General features: G+C 50.2%; 1 protein-coding gene across 2 annotated transcripts in view; it reads left to right on the top strand.

The window, feature by feature from the left end:
- The first annotated feature begins 511 nt into the window (after window positions 1–511).
- Window positions 512–19,437, top strand: part of LOC140426378 (DEP domain-containing protein 1A-like) — a 63,046-nt gene continuing 44,120 nt past the window's right edge. Inside the window, exons 1-5 of one of the 2 annotated variants that reach the window (XM_072511062.1) lie at window positions 512–935; window positions 2,185–2,450; window positions 9,081–9,222; window positions 13,820–13,941; window positions 15,179–15,309. In XM_072511062.1, coding sequence (XP_072367163.1) covers window positions 888–935; window positions 2,185–2,450; window positions 9,081–9,222; window positions 13,820–13,941; window positions 15,179–15,309 — 709 coding nt within the window. In that variant the 5' untranslated portion in view covers window positions 512–887. The remainder of the gene's footprint in view (window positions 936–2,184; window positions 2,451–9,080; window positions 9,223–13,819; window positions 13,942–15,178; window positions 15,310–19,437) is intronic. The other variant, XM_072511063.1, reaches the window with a different exon arrangement.

Consider the following 19,437-nt stretch of genomic DNA (forward strand, 5'->3'; position numbering starts at 1 on the left):
CTCAAGAGGGGAAAAGTCGGGAATGTTACAGTCAACTTGCTCAAGAGGGGAAAAGTCAGGAATGTTGCAGTCAACTTGCTCAAGAGGGGAAAAGTCAGGAATGTTACAGTCAACTTGCTCAAGAGGGGAAAAGTCAGGAATGTTACAGAACTCTACTTGCCTGGAGCAACCCATTTGATCGGCACTCATTCACCTCTTTAAACATTCACTCCTTTCATTACCCTGCAGCACAAAGTGGCATCTTGAAATCCAAAACTCGCCAAAGTTCCTTCAACAGCACCTTCCAACCTGTGACCTTGCCCATTTAGAAGAACAAGGGCTGCAGACTATAGAAACATCACCAGCTGCAGTTGTCACACGCCATTCTGATTTGGATATATACTACCAATTCTTCATTCTGGTTGGGTCAAAATCCTTGAACTCCCTCCCTAACAGCACGGTGGGTGTACCTACATCATGTGGACTGCAGCAATTCAAGAAGGTGGCTCGACTTCTCAAGGGGCAATTAGGGATATGAAATAAAGGTCTAGTCAGCCGCCGTGAAAGGATAACTGAACCACTTGCGTTTAGATAGTAACTGCCTAAAATAGCTGCAGTGTTTGATAAACAAATTCCGATTTTCTGGACCGGATCGGAGAAGCAAACGGCCGATCGCCATATTCGGAGTGATCACGTGACACTTTAACCAATGAGCCGCGGCGAAACGCTCGAGCTCGGGATTCAAATGTGCAGCGATGGGGCAGCTCGAGCTCGGTCTGCAAGAGCGGCGGTGACAGCGGCACAGGCAGGGGAGAGGCAGGCGCACGGGCTGGGGAAGGGTCACGGTCAGGGATTGCAATGTCCCGCCACCGCCGCCTTCATCACTGACCAGCCCGGCAGTCTATTCCATGGAAAGTCGCATTATCACGCCAGGCCCCTACAGGGCTACGAAACTTGTAAGTTAATTTTACGTAGTTCGTGCTTTGGGTCGCTGTTCGGAGCAACGAAACTTTTGAATGCTGTGTGCCAAATGCAGGGAATGAGTGCTCTTGCGGGGTGAGTGCGGTAGGGGTGGGGGATTGGGAGGTGGGGTGTGGAGAGGGGGTGGGGACCGGGCCTGGAAGGGGGGGGGGGGGGGGGCGGTAGAGGGAGATGGGGACCGAGGGGGTGGGGACCGGGCCGGGAGGGGGGGCGGTAGAGGGGGTGGGGACCGGGCCGGGAAGGGGTGGGGACCGGGCCGGGAGGGGGGGCGGTAGAGGGGGTGGGGACCGGGCCGGGAAGGGGTGGGGACCGGGCCGGGAGGGGGTGGGGACCGGGCCGGGAGGGGGGGGGCGGTAGAGGGGGTGGGGACCGGGCCGGGAGGGAGGGGGGGGGGTGGGGACCGGGCCGGGAGGGGGGGGGGGGGGGTGGGGACCGGGCCGGGAGGGGGGGGGGGGGGGTGGGGACCGGGCCGGGAGGGGGGGGGGGGCGGTAGAGGGGGTGGGGACCGGGCCGGGGGGGGGGGGGGGGGCGGTAGAGGGGGTGGGGGCCGGGAAGGGGGGGGGGCGGTAGAGGGGGTGGGGGCCGGGAAGGGGGGGGGGCGGTAGAGGGGGTGGGGGCCGGGCCGGGAAGGGGGGGGGGCGGTAGTGGGAGCCGGGAAGGGGGGGGGCGGTAGAGGGGGGGGACCGGGAGGGGGGGGCGGTAGAGGGGGTGGGGACCGGGCCGGGAAGGGGGGGGGCGGTAGAGGGGGTGGGGTCGGTAGAGGGGGTGGGGACCGGGCCGGGAGGGGGGGGGGACGGTAGAGGGGGTGGGGACCGAGAGGGGGGGGGGACCGAGAGGGGGAGGGGGGCGGTAGAGGGGGTGGGGACCGGGCCGGGGGGGGGGGGGCGGTAGAGGGGGTGGGGACCGGGCGGGGGGGGTCGGTAGAGGGGGCAGGGGTGGGGACCGCGCGGGGGCCGGGGGGACCGCGCGGGGGCCGGGCAAGAGGGGGGTGGGGGCCGGGCATGGCGGGGGAGGGTGAGGTTGGGTAGGGGTTTTTGCTAATCAAATAAAAATTAAATGGAAAAATAGTCATGCACTTGTTTCTTGTGAATTTGAAATATTTCCTCGTTTCCTTTTTATTTGCTATTGAAATTGTCTTGAATGCCTCAGACTAAAATTGTTTCTGTCCAGTTGCCATATATTCCAGAACTACATTGAAAAGACTTCCTTTGTATTTTTTTTCAGTGGAATGAATTAATTAAGCTTTTTAGGGCAGGAATGCCTCTGAGAAAACATAGACTGCACTTGAAAAAATACACTAACTGTTTCACCGCTTCAGAAGCAGTGGACTGGCTACATGAACTGCTAAGAAATAACAGTAATTTTGGGCCAGAAGTGACTCGTCAACAGACTCTACAATTATTGAGGAAGTTTTTGAAGAATCATGTAATTGAGGATATAAAAGGAAGATGGGGAGGAGAGAACTTGGATGATAACAGTCAACTGTACAGGTGAGAAAAGAAGGAAGGGAAGGACCTTGTATTTAAATGTTGCTATATTGTATTTCTTGGTGTGGGAAGGAGATTACAACAATTCCCCGATAGTATATGCCTTTTACCAGGAGCGTGGCGACTGAAAAGGTGGTGGTGGACCCGAAGAAGGTGCGAGGGAAGAAGAACAAAATGGTGGCGGGCGGAGACCCGGCAGCGTGGATGCATTGGGCGCAGGAGCAACAGGAGGGTATCCAGCGCTGTTTCAGAGAGATTAAAGCGGACCTGTTTGAGCCGATGAAGGCTTCTATTGATAAGCTGCTGGAGGCATAGACGGCCCAGGGGGTGGCAATCCGCGAGACCCGACAAAAGATCTCCGACAACGAGGACGAGATCTTAGGCCTGGCGGTAAAGGTGGAGGTGCTCCACAAGAAATGGCAGGAGCGGTTCGAGGAGATGGAGAATCGGTCGAGGCGGAAGAATCTGCGGATTCTGGGCCTCCCGGAGGGGTTGGACATGGGGGCCTATGTGGTCACCATGTTGAACTCGCTGATGGGAGCGGGGTCCTTCCAGGGGCCCATGGAGCTGGAAGGGGCCCATAGAGTGCTGGCGAGGAGGCCCAAGACTAACGAGCCTCCGCGGGGGGTGCTGGTGCGGTTTCATCGGTTCGCTGATCGGGAGTGTGTGCTCAGGTGGCCCAAGAAGGAGAGGAGCAGCAGGTATGAGAACGTGGAGGTTCGAATATACCAGGACTGGAGTGCGGAGGTGGCGAAGAGGAGGGCCAGGTACAATCAAGCGAAGGTGGTGCTGCACAGGGAGGGGGTGAAGTTTGGCATGTTGCAGCCAGCGTGACTGTGGGTCACCTACAACGACCGGCACCATTATTTTGAGTCTCCGGAGGAGGCGTGGGCCTTTGTTCAGGCCGAGAAGTTGGACACCGATTGAGTTGTTGCTGCTATGGTCAAGGGGGAGCTGGAGTGGGGGGGGGGGGGGGGGCGAGACGGGGGTCTGACGCCATGGGGTGCGGGCGCGTGGCTGGCCGAGGGTGGGGGGGGTGGTGTTATGGCTAGTCGGCGGGGGAGGGGGGCGGGTAGCCCCCTGATCCGGCTGATAACCTGGAATGTAAGGAGACTGAATGGGCCGGTCAAGCGGGCCCGCGTGTTCGCGCACCTGAAGGGGCTGAAGGCGGATGTGGTTATGCTCCAGGAGAGACACCTGAAGGTGGCAGACCAGGTAAGATTGAGGAAAGGGTGGGTAGGTCAGGTGTTTCATTTTGGGCTGGATGCCAAAAATCGAGGGGTTGCGATCTTGGTGGGAAAGAAGGTGTCATTCGAGGCGTCGAGCATTGTGGCAGACAATGGCGGTAGGTACGTAATGGTAAGTGGTAAGCTGCAGGGAGAGAGGGTGGTACTGGTCAATGTGTATGCCCCGAATTGGGACGATGCGGGTTTTATGCGGCGCATGTTGGATCGGATCCCAGACTTGGAAGCGGGGGGCCTGATAATGGGGGGAGACTTTAACACGGTGTTGGATCCGGCACTGGATTGCTCCAGGTCTAGGACGGGTAGGAAGCCGGCAGTGGCTAGAGTGCTGAGGGGGTTTATGGACCAGATGGGAGGGGTGGACCCTTGGAGATTTGCAAGGCTGGGGGCTAGGGAATTTTCATTCTTTTCACATGTCCATAAGGCTTATTCCCGAATCAACTTTTTTATTTTGAGCAGGACGCTGATAGCGAGAGTAGAGGCTACAGAGTATTTGGCGATAGCCATTTCGGGCCACGCCCCGCATTGGGTGGACCTGGAGCTGGGGGAGGAGAGGGACCAGCGCCCGTTGTGGCGCTTGGAGGTGGGGCTGTTGGCGGACGAGGAGGTGAGCGAGCGGGTCCGAGGAAGTATAGAGAGGTACCTGGAGGCCAACAATAACGGGGAGGTCCGAGTGCGGATGATATGGGAGGCGCTGAAGGTGGTGGTTAGGGGAGAGCTGATCTCCATTAGGGCCCACAAGGAGCGGGGGGGAGAGGAAGAGGCTGGTGAGGGTAGACAGGAGGTATGCGGAGGTGCCCGAGGAAGGATTGTTGAGGAAGAAGCGCAGCCTCCATGCCGAATTCGACCTGGTGACCACCAAGAAGGCGGAGGTGCAGTGGAGGAAGGCCCAGGGGGCGGTCTAAGAGTATGGGGAAAAGGCAAGCCGGATGCTGGCGCATCTGCTTCGGAAGCGGGATGCAGCTAGGGAGATTGGGGGAGTTAAGGACGGGAAGGGAGTGTGGTGCGGAGTGGGGTTGGCATCAATGGGGTCTTCGGGGACTTTTATGAGGAATTGTACAGGTACGAGCCCCCACGGGAGGAGGGAGGGATGGGCCGCTTCGTGGACCAATTTTCGAAGGTGGAGGAGGGGACTGGTGGCGGGATTGGGGGCCCCGATTGGGTTGGAGGAGCTGACCAAAGGGATAGGAAGCATGCAGGCGGGGAAGGCACCAGGGCCGGACGGTTTCCCGGTTGAATTCTATAAAAAAATATATGGACCTGTTGGGCCCGTTGCTAGTTAGGACCTTCAATGAGGCAAGGGAGGGGGGGGTGGCTTTGCCCCCGACGATGTCCCGGGCACTGATCTCCTTGATCCTGAAGCAGGACAAGGATCCCCTGCAGTGTGGGTCTTACAGACCGATTTTGTTGCTAAATGTAGATGACAAGGTGCTGGCCAAGGTCTTAACCTTGAGGATTGTGTGCCGCAGATCATTCACGAAGACCAGACTGGGTTCGTGAAGGGGAGGCAGTTGAACGCAAATGTGCGGAGGCTTTTGAACGTTATCATGATGCCGGCGAGGGAGGTGGAGGCGGAGATAGTGGTGGCGATGGACGCTGAGAAAGCCTTCGATAGGGTCGAGTGGGGGTACCTGTGGTAGGAGCTGAAGAGGTTTGGGGAGGGGTTTGTCAGGTGGGTTAGGCGCTGTTGTATGAGGTCCCGATGGCAAGTGTGGCCACAAACAGGAGGAAGTCCGAGTACTTTCGGTTGCACCGAGGGACGAGGCAGGGGTGTCCCCTGTCCCCCCTGCTCTTTGCACTGGCGATTGAACCCCTGGCTATGGCACTGAGGGAGTAGAGGAACTGGAGGAGGTTGGTGCGGGGTGGGGAGGAGCATAGGGTGTCGCTCTATGCGGACGACTTGCTGCTATATGTGGCGGACCCGGTGGGGGGAATGCCGGAGGTAATGCGGATCCTTGGGGAATTCAGGGATTTTTCGGGGTACAAGCTCAACATTGGGAAGAGCAAGCTGTTCGTGGTTCACCCAGGGGACCAGAAGAGGGGGATTGGTGAGCTCCCATTAAAAAGGGCGGAGAGGAGCTTCAGGTATTTGGGGGTCCCATTGGCCAGGAGCTGGTGGGCCCTGCATAGGCTTAATTTCACAAGGCTAGTGGAGCAAATGGAGGAGCAGTTCGAGATGAGACACGTTGCCGCTGTCCTTGGCGGGTAGGGTGCAGCCAGTCAAAATGACGGTGCTCCCAAGGTTTTTGTTCCTGTTCCAGTGCCTCCCCATGTTTATCCCAAAGGCCTTCTTTAGGCTGGTCAACAGGAGTATAATGGGGTTTGTGTGGACGCGAGGGACTCCGGGGGTGAGAAGGGTGTTCCTGGAGCGGAGTAGAGATAGTGGGGGCCTGGCGCTGCCCAACCTCTGTGGGTACTACGGGCCGCCAATGCGACGATGGTGCGCAAGTGGGTGATGGAGGGGGCTGCATGGAAGAGGCTGGAGACGGCGTCCTGTGTGGGTACGAGTCTGGGGGCGTTGGCAACGGCGCCGCTGCCGTTCCCTCCAAGGAGGTATACCACCAGCCCAGTGGTGGCGGCTGCCCTCAAAATCTGGGGGCAGTGGAGGCGGCACAGGGGGGAAGTTGGGGCCTCGGTGTGGACCCCAATACGGGGGAACCACCGGTTCGTCCCAGGGAGAACAGGTGGAGGGTTTTCGGGGTGGCACAGGGCAGGGATACGAAGGTTGGGGGACCTGTTTGTGGACGGGAAGTTCGCGAGCCTGGGTGAGCTGGAGGAGAAGTACGGGCTCTCTTTTCCCCCCCCCCCCCCCCCCCCCCCTGGGAAACACCTTCAGGTACTTACAGGTAAGGGCGTTTGCCAGGCGGCAGGTGGTGGAATTCCCGCGGCTGCTGCCACACACAGTACGGGACAGGGTGCTCCCGGGGGGGGGTGGGTGGGAGTGGGGAAGATCTCGGAAAATTACCAGGTGATGCAGGAGAAGGAGGAGGCCTCGGTCGGTGGTGGAGGTGAATGGTAAGTGGGAGGAGGAGTTGGGAGAGGAGATTGAGGAAGGGATGTGGGCAGATGCCCTAGGGAGGGTGAACTCTTCCTCACCGTGCGTGAGGCTCAGCCTCATACAGTTTAAGGTGCTGCACAGGGCACACATGACCGGGACAAGGATAAGCAGGTTTTTTGGGGGGTAGGTCAGGTGTGTTAGGTGCTCAGGGAGCCCAGCAAATCACACCCATATGTTCCGGGCGTGCCCAGCGCTGGAGGAATTTTGGAAGGGCGTAGCGAGGACGGTGTCGAGGGTGGTAGGATCCAGGGTCAAACCAGGCTGGGGGGGTCGCAGAGGAGCCAGGAGTGCAGGAGGCGAAAGAGGCCGGGATTCCGGCCTTTGCGTCCCTGGTAGCCTGGCGAAGGATTCTTCTTCAGTGGAAGGATGCGAGGCCCCCAAGCGTGGAATCCTGGATCAACGATATGGTGGGGTTTATTAAGTTGGAGAGGGTGAAATTCACCTCGAGAGGGTTGGTACAAGGGTTCTTTAGGTGGTGGCAACCGTTCTTAGACTTCCTGGCAGAACGGTAGACATTGATCAATGGCAGCAGCAACTCTGGGGGTTACTTTATTTTTGTTTTTGTTATTTACACTGGGGGTCTGAGGGGGTGTATATACCTGTTGTGTTAAGTCGGGGTGTTAATGTTAATTTATTATTTATGTACAGGGGAGAAAGGGGTATGGAGTGTTGCTTTTCTTTTGTTTTGTACTTAACCCTGTTGGGTTCCTTTTTCATTTTGTTATTGATATTTTATGAAAACCTTAATAAAAATTATTTTATTTTTTTTAAAAAGAGACTGAAACTGTCCAGCTTGGTACAAGAGATCATTGTATTGGTCCTGTTTTGGTTGATACACCATTTTTCCCACAGTTTTGAGGGTTTTGTGGTACAAGTGAAAGCTCGCAGGCTGGAGCTAATAGGTGATCCACTGGGTCTTTTGCTCTGCTAAAATGGTCAGTAGATACAGGTTTTGATAACCACTCTCTGAGAGGGACAGTCTATTAAAGGACGTTGGTTAGAGGTCACCTCTGAGAGAAAACCACGGCCAGTTGAATAGAGAAAGGAATTTGGAATCAGTAGATGGGGTGAAATAGGACCAAACAGTAGCAATAAGTGATGGGGAGGGTAATACACCATCTTCTTTTCCAGATAAACCTGTTTCAGAATAACGAGAACAAGTTTGTTTTTATTATTATTGCTTTATTATATTTTATTATTGCTCTTTTGCATCTAAACAATGCTTCAGGATTTGTGTATAACATTAATGGTTGACTGCTTCATGCTGAGTATATACTCCAATCTTCCAGTTATTGTTCAACAAATTTATGGTGACAGTTTATCATTTCATGTGCGAGATGACCTGGAAGAGGATGTAAAGCCCCTCTCGTACCTGAGCTATACACTGTATAGGTTCTAGGCTTACTCTGGATATGCATTGGTGCAGAACAACCATGGGATTAATAAAGCATTTCTGTGAATATCACCAGTCACTGCAGGTTTACATTCAAACTGCTATTGGCTTTCCTACGTGCAAATGTACCACCCCAGGGTAAAGTAGTATCCCCAGTAGCTGATCGTGGCCATTTTATATTTAGTCATGTAGTCTTCCTCTTTTTCATTACACTTTGTCTGCATGCAAGACAGCCAGGTGCTGGAGGCCTGGCTTGTCGGCATCTTCCGAGTCCCACGTGTCACTTTTTCTGGTGGGTTTTAAATGACTTGAGAGAATTGCAATGGGAATTATGCCAACTGTTCTGATGTGATTCGCACCAGTTTTCCCGTCTGAAATGAGTCATTTTTGGGGGAGAATTCCGCCCTACGATGCTGCTTTTTTTCAGACCTCTGCTGCTATCAGCCCACCAACAAGTGGCATTCCTTTTTCTTCCCTCCAGTGTGAGGTTTCTCTTCAATGTTCCATGTGTTGCATTGCATTTTTGTTACTAATTACTTCCCTCTGGGATTGCTAAATTTTCCAATTGAATTGTTGCTGGTTTAATGATTCACTTTGACTATCTGGTAACATTTTGTTAGTTTCCATTTGTTTCCCAAAATGCCTTTGTTACATCTATAGATATACCATTTTAGAATTCTGAAATCACTCATGGTTTTTAATATATTATTGATGAAAACAATTTACTTAGTTGTTGCCATTGAGGTAAATTGTTGGGCAGAAATTATAATTCCCCTTCATTGGTATTATGACTCTTTCACTTGTGATCCTACATTCTTAAAGCAAATAAAACTTTAAATGTATTCTCTATGTATGTTTGAATGTCCTTTGCATTAAAACAGCTTATTTTGGTTACATGACTTTTAAATAAAGTAGAGTGTTAATGTACTTTTGAACAGATTTCCTAGTACATCTCCATTGAAAGTTGTTCCTAGACATCCTCCATTTTACAAAACAAATGCTGCAAGTACAAAGGCAAAAGGTGGCTTTTGTGAATGCCCTCAAAAAATGCCCACGGGGAAAGAAATTCTACAGTTACAGGTGTGTACAGCATTTGCTTTCTTGATCTTCCATTTCCACATTTGTCCTTTGAGAAAGTAAAACTGGTGTTTTGTCACAATGTGATTTTAAACTACATATTCTTGCCACTGGATGTTGCTCGTGTTCTTTCTAATGTGCTCCAGAGTGATCCTGAGTTCTCCAGCGTGTCTCCTTTGAGAAATGGTTAGTTTTTCTCCTCCTTCACCCCCACCCTGGAATGGTGTGATTTATTTTATTCTAGATAAGTCTCACAATGAAGAGAACTGGGGGTTAATCTTCATAGACTTTTTGGTAAACCTTTATTCACAGACACATTACAAACATGCACCTCCAAATATAAAACCACCATTTCAGCACAAGTGGGTGTCCAGTTAATGCCCACCACCTAAATATACAATTGAACACCTAATTACCAATAACAATAGTAGGGGTGATGTGGAGATGCTGGCTTTGGACTGGGGTGAGCACAGTAAGAAGTCTTACAACACCAGGTTAAAGTCCAACAGATTTATTTCAAATCACTAGCTTTCGGAGCACTGCTCCTTCCTCAGGTGAATGAAGAGGTAGGTTCTAGAAACATATATATAGACAAAGTCAAAGATGCAAGACGATACTTTGAATGCGAGCATTTGCAGGTAATTAAGTCTTTACAGATCCAGAGAGAGGGGTAATCCCAGGTTAGAGGTGTAAATTGTCTCAAACCAGGACAGTTGGTAGGATTTCACAAGCCCAGGCCAGGTGTTGGGGGATGAATGTAATGCAACATGAATCCAAGGTCCCGGTTGAGGCCGTACCTGTGTGCGGAACGTGGCTATAATTTCTGCTGGGCGATTCTGCGTTGTCCTGAAGGCTGCCTTGGAGAACGCTTACCCGAAGATCAGAGACTCGATGCCCTTGACTGCTGAAGTGTTCCCTGACTGAAAGGGAACATTCCTACCTGCCGATTGTCACGTGACAGGGCAGCACGGTAGCACAAGTGGATTGCACTGTGGCTTCACAGCGCCAGGGACCCCGGTTCGATTCCCCGCTGGGTCACTGTCTGTGCGGAGTCTGCAAGTTCTCTTTTCCCCCCCCCCCCCCGTCTGCGTGGGTTTCCTCAGTATGCTCCTGTTTCCTCCCAACATCCAAAGACGTGCAGGTTAGGTGGATTGGCCATGATAAATTGCCCTGTGACCAAAAAGCGTGAGGGGTTATTGGGTTACGGGGATAGGGTGGAAGTGAGGGCTTAAGTGGATCGGTGCAGACTCGATGAGCCGAATGGCCTCCTTGGGCACTGTATGTTCTATGTATGTACCTGCAAATGCTCGCATTCAAACTATCGTCTTGCATCTTTGACTTTATCTTTCTGGAACCTACCTGAACATAGACTGAGGATTTTTAATTGATTAGAAACAGGACATTAACATCAGCAGCCCAGAAAATGAATTTCCCTCAATAACAACTGGTGGTGATTTCAGGCTACTACCTCAGGTAGAACCCCCTAACTGTGTACTCCACCAATTCCATGACGTCACCAAACTGGGCCGAGGCACTAGGCCAAGTGGACGATCTCCATCCCAGCGGAACATGCCTCTGGGCTATGAACCAGGCAAAGGCAAGAACATCCGCCTTCACCCCAGTCTGCAGCCCTGGCGAGTCCGACATCCTGAAAACGGCCACCGATGGACAATGCTCCAGATCAGTGTTCAGAATTGCTGACAATAGTGCTAAAGGAGGAGACCCAAAAGCATACCATACTTTGACACAACCAGAGCATATGGGTGTGGTTAGGCCCACGAGAGCACCGCTCACACTTGTCTTCCACTCCTGCAAAGAAGCCAGTCATTCTAGCCTTCGGTGAGCCCTATGTACCACCATAAGCTGAATTAGGCTGAGCCGCGCATAGGAGGAAGTGGAGTTCACCCTATGAAGGGCCTCCCCACATGTCCTCATCCAAAATGGGTCCCAGTTCCCCCTTCCACTTCTCCCTCACTTGGTCCAGCGAGACACCTTCCATTGACTTAATCTGCCCATAGATATTTGAAATCCCCAACCCCAGATCCTGCTAGCAATATGATTCTCCCCAGGAGGAAGGTTTGCAACAGTAAGGGAAATGTAGGACAGGCCTTCCGGACAAAATTACATAACTGGAATAAATGTGCCCCATACAATTGAAATTTCACTGAAAGCCCCTCCCTACTAACAATCTGTCCCCATAATACACAATGTCCCACAACTTTAAACGTTGCACCCAGACTCAACGACACAGACAAATGGTTTCCACAGATAGGGGCCAACAATGACCTGGTACTCATCTTATAATGCTGTCTGAACGGCTTCCATTTCCTTAAAGTTAATATCATCACTGGGTTCAAGGAATACCTCACCGGGGAGAACGGGTGCGAAGCTGTTACGAAACCCCATAAACCTGAGCCCCGACACGAACTTGCCTCCATCTGTCCCCATACAGAATCTGATTTCCCCCAACCACCTTGCACCTTCTCAATATTGGCCGCCCAGTAATAAGTAAGCAAATTGGGTTACACCAGCCCCTCCCCCCAACTGCTGGTCCCTCTGAAGGAATACCCTACGAATTCCTGGTGACTTACCCGCCCAAATAAAAGGCAAGAACATGTTACCCTTGGCATAGGAAGACATTGAAACTGTAATAAAAACCTTGGGAGAATGGTCACCCTAACAGTCTGGACTATGCCCGCCAAGGAAAGCGGAAGGTTATGCCACTTCTGTAAGTCAGACCTCTCCCTACTCTCCAAACTTGTATAGTTTAACCTATGAATCATGGACCACTTGGGCACTCAGAAGCTATCTCTGGCAATGGAGGCGACTGAATCTGTAACATACAAAAGCAGGTCATTAGCTAATAAAGACCCATATGCCCCCACTCCCCACCACGATTTACCTGAAGTCCACGCTATGGCCAAAGGTCCTATCACTAGCGCAAAAAGGAGTGGCGACAATGGGCACCATCTGCGCCATACCCTGTTCACTAGGAAATACCCCAAACTGTGCGTACACAGGCCATAGGTGGTCTATACAGTAGCCGAACCCATGAGATGAACGTCTGCCCAAAGCCAAATCGCCCAAGCACTTCAAAAAGGTACTCCCACTCCACCCTGCTTTCTCAGCATGCATCGATATAATCACCACCAGTTCAGGGGCTTAAGAGGGGGGAGAGGATCACATTCAGCACAGACGGTATATTAGTGATAACTGCTGTCCCTTAACAAAGTCGGTCTGGTCTTCTGCAATTGCTCTGGGATACAGGCTTCCAATCGCAGCACTAGCACCTTGGCCAGACGCTTAGCATCCATGGAGAGATGGGCATATATGGCCCACATTCTGTGGGGTCCTTATTCTTTTTCAAGATGACAGAGATAGAGGTTTGTGAATGTGTGTAGGGCAATGAACCCTGAGCCAAAGAATCAGTGAACATATCTACTATTAATGGCAGCAACTGTCCCACAAACCTCGGATAAAATTTAATGGGAGCATAACGGGGCATCCTGTGTGGGTGCGGGCACAGGCGCACGCATGTCCACAGGGACTCTTACCTATGGAATTCTCTGTATAACAAAACAAACCTTGAATGCCTCATTAACCCCCGTCAGCAGAGATCAAGTTTCTATCCAATTCCCTAATCAGTATGATCTCCGGGAAGCCTCCGCCGATTCAGCTGGTGAGCCAAAAGGTGGCCTGCCTTCTCCCTGTACTCCTAAACCAAACCCATCGAGCGCCTTAGCTGGATGACCGTTTTCCCAGTGGACCCAGATCAAACTGCATTTGCAGCTCCTTCCTAGTTATCAGCAACTCCGGATTAGGGTCCTATCTATCTCCCAAGATCCTACCCGCCATCACACTGACATTCCGCCCTCACCATCCTTTCTAAATGTGCCTTCTAGGAGATTACCTTCCCCTTACAACTGGCTTAAGGGCCTCTCACAACGTGGAGGGAGAGACAAAATCGTTCCTGTTAAACCTAATATATTCCTTGATGGTCATAGACACGTGCTCACAAAACCCCTTCTCTGCTAGTAACGCCATTTCTAACCTCCATGGCGCGCACTGAATGGGATCCACCACCAGGTCCACAAAATGTGGAACATGGTCAGCGATTACTATTGCTGAATATTCCACCCTTTTAACCGATTTGGCGGGGGGGGGGCAGTAAACCCATCAAACCTGACAAAACCGGTTCAATGGCTGCAGCTTCTCCCCACGCCCGTTGGTATTGGGGCGACCATCGTCGACCGTGCTGCCGCTGCCATTTTCTCTGCTGAGGAACTGCATAAAAGATTCCAAGTCTGCCAAAGAAGTACCTTCTGTGGGTTTTTTGCTTCCTTTTCCTTTTTGGCACATGTTTAGTGCGGGAACGCTGTTTTATCAACCCCAGAATGCTTTCCTGCGAATGTCTCCTGAAAAATCAGGCAAAAAGGCCTTAACCCAGATCCTGGTCGGGTCGACCTCCCCATCATCTCACCAGCGGAAATCAATCATTGGCCTTTATTTCTACATTGCTAACTTTCTTTCAACCGGTTCTTAAATTTTGGCGGAGTTATAAATTAGTTTTTATTCCATAAATTTGTCTAATTTTTACAAGGTGAATGCAGAAGAAGCAAATAAAGAGGTGCCAGGTGTCATTTCTGAAGAACAGATGCTGCATGTCAGACAAGTTACACAAACTGACATTGAAGAAGCTTGGAGAGAAATTGTGCTTAACCAGTGAGTAATGTAAAATAGGAGTTTACAATGACTGCTTACTACAAAGTATCACAGGGCTAAATCACTGGCTTTTAAAGCAGACCAAGGCAGGCCAGCAGTACGGTTCAATTCCCGTACCAGCCTCCCCGAACAGGCGCAGGAATGTGGCGAATAGGGCCTTTTCACAGTAACTTCATTTGAAGCCTACTTGTGACAAGCGATTTTCATTTCATTTCAAAGGGGTAGGTGGCTGTCTACTGTCAACTTCCCAATGGGACTATTCATGTTGGTTATTGGGTAACATTGCACAATAACCCTCACTTGGTCCAGCGAGACAGCTTCCATTTTGGGTAGTATAATGTATTTATTTCTTACTGATCCAATTTATTTTAAAGTTTAAATATGTATGATTGTCCTCTGTTGAGGGTGGCACATGGCACAGTGATTAGCACTGCTGCACATGGCGCTGAGGACCCAGGTTCAAATCCCAGCCCTGGGTCACTGTCCGTGTGGAGTTTGCACATTCTCTTTTTAAAAAAAAAAAATTTAGAGTACCCAGTTCATTTTTTTTTTCCAATTAAGGGGCAATTTAGCGTGGCCAATCCACATAGCCAGCACATCTTTAGGTTGTGGGGGCGAAACCCACGCAAACATGGGGAGAATGTACAAACTCCACACAGTGACCCAGAGCCGGGATCGAATCTGGGACCTCGGCGCCGTGAGGCAGCAGGGCTAACCCACTGCTGCCCTGAGTTTGCACATTCCCCTCGTGTCTGCGTGGGTTTCACCCCAACAACCCAAAGATGCACAGGTTAGGTGGATTGGTCATGCTAAATTGCCCCTTAATTGGAAAATAAATAATTGGGTACTCTTTTTATATTAAAAAAATTTTTTAAATGTTTTTAATGTGATTGTCCTCTGTTCCTCACTGCTCATTCTTCACGTCCTTTACAGATTTGCTACCAACCAACTATTGAGCGATCATATACTTTCAAACTTTACACCCTGAATCTTTGTGTCTCCCCGGCTTCTAAGCTACATTTTTAATAACTATCCACAGACAAATCCTATTCAAGCCTATCGTCCTCTGCTTTCCTTTTGCAAGTTATTCTTCTGAAGTAAGAAAAGTCCATAAATGTTTTTATATAGTGGGAGAATGTAAACTAATTATAGCCTATTCTTGTCCTTCAACGGCAAATTGGCATATAATAGTTCCCCAATATCCATTATTCTGTATTGTATTGTGTTTTTTTTCCAGCCTGCAGAAAATCTTAGGCTTAGCTTCATTAGATGATGTCCTGGATTTCTCCAAAGTCATCCCTCAGCATATTTTATACAATGTACGTAATGTCAGTAAACACGGAGTTGTAATACTACAAGACAAAACAGGTGAGACTTTTCTTGTTTCCAATGGCATACGAGATTTTCTAATGGAAGGTGGAGGCAGGCTATGCATTCCATGATGTAAGGGCCTTTCCTTATTTCCCCATTATTTTCTTTAGCCACTATCATTTTAATTGACATGTATCTTAAGTCAAGCAGCAGAGAGAATGAGGAATTCAAGAAATTGCAACAGAGTATATGGTGCTAGTTCTCGGAACAACAAAACTCAGACTTTGTGGCACCTGAGAGATGGGGTGCGACTGTATTCGGTTGGTTGGTGGCCAATTAATTGGCCAAAAGGTTGTATTATGCCTGGTAATAGATGATGATTGGATTGGCGGGGGGGGGGGGGGGGGGGGGGGGGGGGGTTGGTGAGACCCACGCAGACATGGGGAGGATGTGCAAACTCCACACGGACAATGACCCAGGGCCTGAGGCAGCAGTGCTAACCGCCGTGCCACCCCTCGTGCAACTCAATATAGTAGTGTTTTAGACAATGAGCTAAGTTCTTGTTTTGTTTAGGTTTGTTAGAAGTAGGTTTTAGTTGTTTGCTTCGTCTGGCTTCTATTTGTGTATCTGAGTGTGGTAGTGTTGGTGGGCAAAGACAGGGGTTGTGGGAATAGTTTTGTGACGGTGCCTTTTTTCTTTGTTTAGTCATAGTCTGGTGATTTTGTTTTGTGGCCATCTTGGGTGGGCTTGGTTGCTGTACCTGTTATGTATCTGTTGGGCAATCTCTCTTGGTGGAAATGGCTGACTGGATTGAGTGGGGGGGGGGGGGAATTCATTTGGTCATCTGGAACGTAAGGGGATGAATGGCCCAGTAGAAAGGTCAGGAGTATTTGCTCACCTTAAGAGTTTAAATTCCAATGTGTTTTTGCAGGAAACTAATTTGTGGGTCAGAGACCAGATAAGACGGCGGAAGGGGTGGTTGGGATAAGTCTTCCATTCAGGCTTCAATGGCAGAGTGCAGCAATATTAATTAACAAAAGGTTTCCGTTTTCTGCCACAAAGATCTTGTCCGACTCTAATGGCAGACATATTATTGACAATGGCTCTCTGGCAGACATTCCAGTTCTTCTGCTAATGTCTATGTTCCAAACTAGGACGATCCAAAATTTGAATTCGCATCAGCTTATTTTGGGTGAGGACTTAAATTGTGTTCCAAACCCTTGTCTCGATCGGTCCAAGTCTCTGACTCCCATCAGGGGTGGCCAGAGCTTTGTTGTGGGAAAGAGGAGAGCGAGATCCTTGCCACTTTTTGCTCCAAGGTGACAAAGATTTTTCATTTTTCTCGCATGCATCTGGTATATTCATGGATCTTTTTTTGTGATGGATAGGTCTCCTCCCTTCTGCGATGGCAGCTGGTTACTCAGTGATTTGTGATTTCAGACCGGGTCCTGCAGTTTGTTGATTTGGCGCAAGGTCAGGTCCCTTCTAGCGGCCGCTATGGTGGTTAGACATTATGTTATTAGCGAACAGTTATTAGCGAACAATGTGAATGCATGCCCACTGCCATAGGGGAATGTATAAAATGTAATAAAAATGAGTCAGTCTCTCCTTCTATACTATGGGAAACCTTTAAGGGGTCCTCCGAGGGAGATTATCATGAACATGAAGACAACAAGGGCAGAGCGGCAGAAACTGGTGGACGCCATTCTTGACGTGGACCACCAGTACTCACTTGCCCCAACCCCGGAGTTGTTGGAAAAAGCTGCAGACTCAATCGAGCTATTGTCAACAGAGAGCAGTGGCCAGCTGCGACGCTCGAGGGGGTGTGTTTTCTGAATACGGGGAGAAGGCTAGTCGCCTCTTAGCTCACCAGTCCAAGTATGTAATCTGAGCGGCAGCCTGGTTTCCGTCCCTCAGGTTAATGCGGCTTTTGAATTGTGGTCTCTATAGTTTGGAGCCTCTGGCTGAGGGATTGGTCATGACTGACATTTTGGCCAGCAGATCCATCCCAGCTGTGGCGGGGGAAGAGGAGCAAGGAGTTGGAATCCCCGTTGGGCCTAGAGGAACCATGAAATGCATTGGATTGTTGCAGACTGGTAAAGTTCCTGGTCTGGATGACTTCCCCATTGAACTTTATAAGATGTTTGTGGAGCAGTTGGTACCTTTTTTAATCCTGGATATGTTTAATGATTCCTTATCTCTGCTTCCTTATCCCTGGATTTGTTGCTCTCTACCTTCGCAACAGTCTCTATCTCCTTGATTATCAAGAAAGACAAAGACCTAACAGAATGTGGGTTGTATCAACCTATCCCACTCTTAAATGCGGATGCTAAGTTACTTGCCACGTGCTGGTGCTATGGCTGGCGCCCTGCCATCCAGAGCGAAAAGACATTTGATAGCGGAGTGGGAATATCTGAGATTCTTGGGAGGTTCAGATTTGGGCACAGGTTTATCTCCTGGATTCGACTATTGCATAGGGCCCCCACTGCTGGTGTACATACGAATGCTCTGAACTGTGGTTACTTCCTGTTAAATAGGGGCATGAGACAGGGATGTCCACTGCCTCTGCTCCTGTTTGATTTGGCAATAAAACCACTTTTGAAAGCGTTGTGGTCCTATATTAAGTGAAGGGGGATAAATCAGGGCATGGGTGAAGCATCGGGTGTCCCTTTATGTGGATGACCACCTTCTCTATATTACGAACCCAGTACCCTCTATGCTTGGGAGGTTTGGCTCCTTCTCTGGGTACAAGTTGAACTTGGACAAGATGGAATGCTGCCCCCAGGGGAGGAGAGCCCAACTGGGGACACTATCTTTTTGCCTTGACAAGACTCATTATCTGGGGGTCTGGGTCCACAATGGGGCCTCACTTCATAAATTAAAATAGCATTAGTCTGGTTGGTGGTGTCAAGTCAGACTTGGAGGTGGGATAATCTCCTATCTGTTATGTTCTGTGTTATGGCCGTAGTACAGATACACACAGATCATCTAGTCCTTTGCCTAGTAAGATAATTCATTAACAAGATCAAGCATGGAAAGATGATGAACTATAATACAAACTGTAACGACTAAATGAATTCTCCTGGAGCTAATTCTAATGCGACTGTCCTCTAGCATGACTCACGACCAACTGCCGAATCTCTCAAGTCACATGGTGGATCTCTATCGTCACCTGCTGGTCAGAGGTCATTCCAATAACTATATACCTTTTTTTTTAATAAATATTTTATTGAAAATTTCTGGTCAACCAACACAGTACATTGTGCATCCTTTACACAACATTATAACAATACAGATAATAATGACCTTTTTTTATATAAACAAAAAACAACAAATAAATAAATATTAAATAACAAAAATGAAAGCTAGCCCTAATTGGCAACTGCCTTGTCACAGGCTATACCCCCCCCAAGTCCTGGGCTGCTGCTGCTGCCTTTTTTCCCCCATCTATCTTTCCGCAAAATATTCGACGAACGGTTGCCACCGCCTGGTGAACCCTTGAGCCGACCCCCTTAGGACGAACTTAATCCGCTCTAACTTTATGAACCCCGCCATATCATTTATCCAGGTCTCCACCCCCGGGGGCTTGGCTTCTTTCCACATTAGCAATATCCTGCGCCGGGCTACTAGGGACGCAAAGGCCAAAACATCGGCCTCTCTCGCCTCCTGCACTCCCGGCTCTTGTGCAACCCCAAATATAGCCAACCCCCAGCTTGGTTCGACCCGGACTCCTACTACTTTCGAAAGCACCTTTGTCACCCCCATCCAAAACCCCTGTAGTGCCGGGCATGACCAGAACATATGGGTATGATTCGCTGGGCTTCTCGAGCACCTCGCACACCTATCCTCCACCCCAAAAAAATTTCTGAGCCGTGTTCCAGTCATATGTGCCCTGTGTAATATCTTAAACTGAATCAGGCTTAGCCTGGCGCACGAGGACGACGAGTTTACCCTGTTTAGGGCATCTGCCCACAGCCCCTCCTCAATCTCCTCCCCTCGCTCTTCTTCCCATTTCCCTTTTAGTTCGTCCACCATAGTCTCCCCTTCATCCCTCATTTCCCTATATATATCCGACACCTTACCATCCCCCACCCATTTCTTTGAGATGACTCTGTCCTGCACCTCTTGTGTCGGGAGCTGCGGGAATTCCCTCACCTGTTGCCTCGCAAAAGCCCTCCATTGCAT

Source organism: Scyliorhinus torazame, chromosome 7, assembly GCF_047496885.1.
Source record: "Scyliorhinus torazame isolate Kashiwa2021f chromosome 7, sScyTor2.1, whole genome shotgun sequence".
Classification (NCBI taxonomy): Eukaryota; Metazoa; Chordata; class Chondrichthyes; order Carcharhiniformes; family Scyliorhinidae; genus Scyliorhinus; species Scyliorhinus torazame.